The sequence below is a fragment of the Sinocyclocheilus anshuiensis genome, unplaced genomic scaffold, assembly GCF_001515605.1.
Source record: "Sinocyclocheilus anshuiensis isolate Anshui unplaced genomic scaffold, SAMN03320099.WGS_v1.1 scaffold412, whole genome shotgun sequence".
In the NCBI taxonomy this organism is placed as follows: Eukaryota; Metazoa; Chordata; class Actinopteri; order Cypriniformes; family Cyprinidae; genus Sinocyclocheilus; species Sinocyclocheilus anshuiensis.
Window position 1 is genome coordinate 173,729 of NW_015558661.1, and position 6,677 is coordinate 180,405.

At 36.9% G+C, this 6,677-nt stretch overlaps 1 protein-coding gene across 1 annotated transcript in view; it reads left to right on the forward strand.

The window, feature by feature from the left end:
• Positions 1–6,179, forward strand: part of LOC107681104 (membrane-associated transporter protein-like) — a 13,408-nt gene extending 7,229 nt beyond the window's left edge. The window contains exons 5-8 of the mRNA XM_016477267.1: positions 2,256–2,399; positions 3,358–3,481; positions 3,894–4,099; positions 5,955–6,179. Of these exons, the coding sequence (XP_016332753.1) occupies positions 2,256–2,399; positions 3,358–3,481; positions 3,894–4,099; positions 5,955–6,170 (690 nt within the window). The 3' untranslated portion in view covers positions 6,171–6,179. The remainder of the gene's footprint in view (positions 1–2,255; positions 2,400–3,357; positions 3,482–3,893; positions 4,100–5,954) is intronic.
• The last annotated feature ends 498 nt before the right edge of the window (positions 6,180–6,677 follow it).

The following is a 6,677-nucleotide window of genomic DNA, read 5'->3' on the forward strand; positions in this document are numbered from 1 at the left end:
GCGGGTGTTGGTTGTCAACAGTTCAGAAGACGTGAAATAAAGTGCGTTCATCCGTAATAAAACGTCCCTCACACGGCTCCGGGGAGGGCGGGGGGGGGATAAAGGCCTCCTGTAGAGAATCCATGCATTTTTGTAAGATAAATATCCATATTTCAAATGTAATAAACACTTTTTTTTCTCACTTCCACTGACTGTCATACGCGGCGGATGACGTAAGATGTCGATGTTGCGTGATAAGTGATGAACGCGGAGACAAAACAAACAAAACAAAACGCCGGTCACTAATTAGAAGAACAAAATGAGGATTTGTAAAGAAAAATGTCAGAGGATTTCGATATAAGCCAAGAGGAGACTGGTTTTCCTTTGCTAAAGTAAGGAAACTTTGCTTCCATTGCTCCTGCATTTCTCAGAGGTGCGCGCACTACGTCTTACGTCATCCACCTGAACGTCTTCTGCGTACCACAGCCAGCGGAAGTGAGAAAAAAGTGTTTATTACGTTTGAAATATGTATATTTATCTTACAAAAATGCATGGATTCTCTACAGGAGGCCTTTATTCACCCCCCGTTCAGACTACAAGATTTTAGCCCGATTTTGCTACGATCTGGTTGACGTAGGGTGTCGTGGGGATTCGTTAACGACAATGGGCGTCGGGACGCAGGATTCAATTGTTTTATCTCGTGTAGTGTGTCATAGTGCACGACACCTCTGCGATGCTTCATGGCGTCAACTCAGAAAGACTGCATGTTTAATTTTTTTTTTCCGTCGTACACGACAAGTTCCATCACATCTGTAACACTGGCCAATAGCAGCACAGAAGCGCCTTTGTACAAGCTTTCAAACAAACCGAAACGAAAGAGAGATAATGGTAACGTATCGGTCTTGCTAGGTGTTATTTTACAATGGAGGAAATGTTCATGGAGCTACGGCAACAATACTCCTGCATTTATGATGAGGGACTGCCACGACACAGTGAAAAAAGTTAAAATAAAAACTATTTTACCTCAGTTCTCTTTGACAGTCCATACCATCCTCTTAATGCCATCCAGATTTGTGTACATGCTTTCTTTCTTTTTTGGGCTTTTCTGAAGACAAGACAGGGCAAAACACGCTGTTTGCTAGCCGTTGTTTGTTTATGCTCATAGCACCTTCTGTCTTGTCTCGCGCTATCGATGACAGAACGCACGTCGTTAATGACGGCATGGGATGAATGCTCAGGTAGCATGTTTCTTGTTCACGACACGACAAGATTTTATGAGTCAAAATCGCATAATCTGACACAGTGACTGTCGTAACCGACAAAAAAATGGTGTAGTCTGAACGGGGCTTTAATTAGACTGATAAAGGTCTCAAATGAAACAGAGAGTAGTGTAAATACCTGAGGGAAATTGTATTCAAATTATGGGAGACATCAGTTACATTTCATGCATGAGTGTGTTTAAACACTAAATCAGTACAACAGGCTAAAGGAAGATGCAAAGCGAGAAATGTGAGGTTGACCAGTTTAATTTTGGCTCTAGAGAAGCAATTTTTTATGTGCATCCGTAAAAATGTCCAGTAAGTTTAAAATGAAAATGCATATATGAAGTATATGTACATATAAGTACATGGTAAAACAGTATATTCATAATAGTAGATAATAGTAATAATGATGTGCTCCATGCATATATTATTCTAGTATCTTCATGTTATATGTAAATTTGCTCCTTATATATATATATATATATATATATATATATATGTAATTTATTTATTATTTCCATCAGTGATTCAGTTTTAGCAACAGAAGAAAGTAGATGTATCTACAGAGAGATCCTCATCATAGAAATATTGCAGTAATGATAACAGCCCTTTTTGGTTGTAGAAACATTTATTATGTTCTTAATGATTTACATCAATAACTTTGCCTTAAACAACATCCATATTAGGGTTTTCTCAGCACATATTGTCAAATAGTTAGACTAACCTTCAAAGTGCATCAGTTTATTTCTGTTTTAAGGTGCGTTCTCTTATCCCAGTATAATGTGCAGAGACAACTATAAGATCTTCATACTGCATGAAGTTGACAGGTTTGCCAGAACCTGATGATTCATGTGATCTCTATGTTTTATATATATCATAGCTCACTGAATAAAGCTTGGTTTGTTAAATGCACCATCTACTTTTACTGTATTCTTAAATATTCTTTGGTAATGGCCTTAAGGTTTTGAACCTTTCAGTAGATATTATTAGCCTATGTGCATAACTGTGTTTCAGGTACAGAAGAGAATGACCCTGAAATCTCTACTGTCAGCTATGATTAGCATGCCCAGCCATTACCGCTGTCTGTGTGTGAGTCATCTGTTAGGCTGGACGGCCTTCCTGTGCAACATGCTCTTCTTCACTGACTTCATGGGGCAGGTGGGTGAAGGAGGAAGTCAAAGGAATTTGATTTTTCCAGTTGTGCTTCGTTTGCATAATTATCATTTGTGATGCTTAATATTTGTGTGAAAACCATGGTAATTCAGGTTTTTGATGTATTGACTGTCACTTTTTATCAATTTACTGTGTCCTTGTGAAATAAATCTATATATATATATAAAAAAAAAAAAGTTATGTAGCCAAACTTTTGAACAGTAGTGTAACAAAAACTATTGATGCTGCTAACTTAATCACAGTTTTGTAACCATTCAGATTGTGAAAGAAACCAGACTGCCAAAAGTATAGCTTAACAAAAGAAAGAAAAAAACCCCAACATATTTTCTTATATTCTGAAAAGTTGTCATATCTCTAATAACTCATTCATTTTTATTCGTTTACCAAGCCATTAGATTTCAATTTAGTACTCCTGAAAGAGTAGCATTATGAACCTGAAGAAAAGATCAATAGATTCTTTGAGGTTGTGGTTAAAAGATAGCAGTTTCTTTATCTTATTTTCCCGCACACAGCTAGTTTGGTCAGTGCTGAATTGAGATAAAGTCTCCATCTTTGAAAGCTGAGGGTCATTAAAAGAACTGTATAAACCTTATGACCTGAGGTTTTGAATGAAAAGTACTACTTGAGCATGCATGTTAACCTTATCGAAGGCTAATTTGAGGTAAGACTTATAAAACTCTCAGTAGCCTTAAAACCAACCCACAAGATCACAGCAGAGCAGAAGATGATGTCCCTTTGAATTTCCACGTGGTGTCTGAATGGAAAAAGCCTTGTGATGTTCTTGTACTTCACTTGAGTAGCATAATGGAAGCAGAGACACCTGTGGAGAGGTTCTCTGGCTCTGTACTTATAGTGTTTTACCCCATTTGACCAATGGATCACCTTGTCACATGCTTTATCTTACAGTATGTAACATCCCTGGGATGTGTGTATTCATCTCTAGATTGTATATAAGGGGAACCCCTATGCTGAACACAATTCCACCTCATATGCGACATATGAGAGAGGGATTGAAGTGGGTTGCTGGGGCCTGTGCATCAACGCCGTCTCCTCTGCTCTCTATTCATGTGAGTAATATTGAACCATGACTCAACTGTTCATTCGTCCTGACTTTATTAAACCTGCACTTTCTTAATGCATCCAGACAAAAGAAAACTGTTCAATTATAGTTTGATAATACATGGCCCTACCAAGTCAGTTCGGGTTTGAAATCGGATAATACACTTTTTCAGAGTTATTAGTCTGTTTTGATGAGAGAATCACAGTCCTATTCAACATCCTGTCATTCTAATTCGGGCCTCAAGTCATGTGTCACTGAAAAGGCCATTTCAGAGGGTTTTATCAGGGAAAACGTTTTATCACTGATATGAATACTTCTCATCTGTTAATCTGTTTGCTATTCATCCGATTCACCATTTGTTCTGTATTGAAGGCTATTGTTGCAATCTGCTTTAATGATTTCCATATGTGTCCATCCAGATGTGCAGAGGCTTCTCCTGCCATATATTGGCCTGAAGGGACTGTACTTCCTAGGCTACTTTATGTTTGGTTTGGGAACCGGTCTGATCAGCCTATTTCCAAACATCGTGGCCACGCTGACGTTGTGCAGTGTGTTTGGAGTCATGTCCAGCACTCTCTACACCATCCCATTCAACCTCATCTCGGAGTACCACAAGGCTGAAGAGGTCAGTGATACAAGAGGACAAAAGTAATTTTAAAGGGGTCATGAACTGCCTGTTTTTTTTTATCTTGTACTATTCTCTGAGGTCCACTTATAATGTTATCAAAATTTATACATCGAAAAACATAATTTAGAAATAATAGGCTATTTTCTGTCCTTTTTTTGACCCCCCTCATCAGAACGCTCTGTTTGAATAGACCTGACGGGTTGTAGACTCGAAAGTAAACGCCCACTGCTATGTTGTGTGTTTTAGGTTAAAAATGCATAAATACTCAGTACATATCAAATGATCTGTAGCAACAGACAAAGCAATAGTGTTCCGTAATGAAAACAGCTACTCAAACTTGTGTGGTGAAACATCAGATCCAATATAGTCGGCACAACATAGTCTTTTCGTTTCAATTTTTCTGAAGGTCCTGCGTTGAATTGTGCCTTTTTTGTAAACGAATGTGTGGTAAAATGAAGTGAACAAAGGACCGAGTTCTGGCACTTCATTAAAAATAAAGTTCATCAAATACAGTTTATCGTTTGGTTTCAGCGTAGAACTGCGTTTGCCGCTCTCGTCATTTAAGCGCGAATCAGTGGGCGGGGCTAAACAGGCAGTGATGTAGAAGCAGGCATTGATCTTCTGCGGAGGTGGTGTTTACTGACACTATTATGTCATAAAGTGGCACATTCCACAAGCTGTCGTTTTGGCAGATTGGCTTCAATATAAGCTGTTTTTTGACTAACAAGAAAGTTTTGAGTTCTTAAACTTACAGAATGTTTTACAGAATGCACAATGACCTCTTATATATCAAAAGATCAAGGGAATTTTTATTTCTTACTTCATGACCCCTTTAAACAGTATATTGAAAGTTTTATACATTTTTAATCAAGAAAATATACTTTTTTTGAAAGAAATTAATACTTTTATTCAGCAAAGATTTTGTGAAATTGAGTGTTTAAACCAAGCTTGCTTGCAGCTGTGTCTTTGAAAAAGTAAATTAGTTTTTTATCATTTCATCTAATGCAAAGACTTATAAAAGCCTGTCAGTAAGGGCTAGTGTACATTCAGCAGGTCATTATCACAAAATAAACCCTTGCAGGATAATTATGGCCCTTATGTCTTTCATCATCCTGAAGGTGTTTATTTTGTGATTTAAAAACCATCTTACTGAACATTATTCCACTTATTACAATGATACTATGATATTTACCAAATAAGTAAATACATAAAACTCTTGATACTGATAAATATTGATTCGAAATGAAAATATTTTATTAGCTTGCTTTGTAGAATCTGATGTTTGATAGATCACCAAAACACACCAAAGTTTTTCCCTTAAAAAAAAAAAAAAACTCACCTAAGAAGTATTTACCAAGAACGTTTCTTAATTCTAGATTCTTCACTTGTTTTAAGCATTGATTTTTCACTTTATTTGGCTTCAATCTAAAATCCCTGAGATGTCTGAAGCATTAATAAAGTTGCAAGGAAACAGATTACAAATTACAATTACAAATCTAAATCCCTCCCTAAAATTCTAACTGAATTATAATCAAAATGTTTATTAAATCTTGCAAATGCAACTTGGCATGTTACTTGCATTTGAATTGTTCTCGTTGTTATGTGTTGGTTCAAAGAGCTTGAAATTTGCTTGGAAGTTTATGAACATGCCGTCTTAGAACTATCAAAGGCAAGGCTTCCTGGAATCCACAGTTCATTATAAGATATTTCAGATCTTCAGATGATAGAAACCTCTCTTGTGATTTTCTTTTTGCAATGCTGTATAGACGTTTCTGATATTTTAGGTCCATGTGGAAAATTTTGTCTAGGATTGTAGCTTTTTTTCTTACGCAAAACATCTTTCTTGTCATAGGAGCAAAGGAAATTGGGTAGTGATGAACCAGCTCTGGAGAGCCGTGGCACTGGCATGGACTGCGCAGCTCTTACCTGCATGGTGCAGCTGGCTCAGGTCATAGTGGGAGCTAGTCTTGGAGCCCTGGTCAATCTAGCAGGCAGTGTGATTGTCGTGGTTCTCTCTGCATCAACAGTATCCCTAATTGGCTGCCTCTTTATTGCTCTCTTTATGTGATGTACAGATTAAGCCTCAAATAAATACACTTTCTCTATTTCATATGGTCCATCTCCTCTGTTCACTGAGAAAGAGCAGGAAAAAGAAAGGAATAGACACATTTTGTGGGTATTGTTCTGGTTGACTGTTCGCTGATGCCATCAAGTCTTTCTCTGTGCACTCCAATTCACGTCACATTCTAAATAAATAACCTTCTTCATCAGTGAAGGTTGAAAGAAAGATTATGTAGTCAAAGAACAGTTGACAAAATTGCAAGGTTTGGATGTTTTGTTTATGCATCTTCATTGCTCTCTTAAGGTGAATTGTTTCTGAGGGAATGCGTATTATCATGTCTGCCAAACTCCATATAATATTCACTTTAAACAAAACAATGACTGGATTCAGACATATCAGATTTACTTTATTTCAGTGATAATCAATGAACTGTTGGCAGAGAGCTGTGCCTTAGATGTGAAGTATTATATATATATATATATATATATATATATATATATATATATATATAAT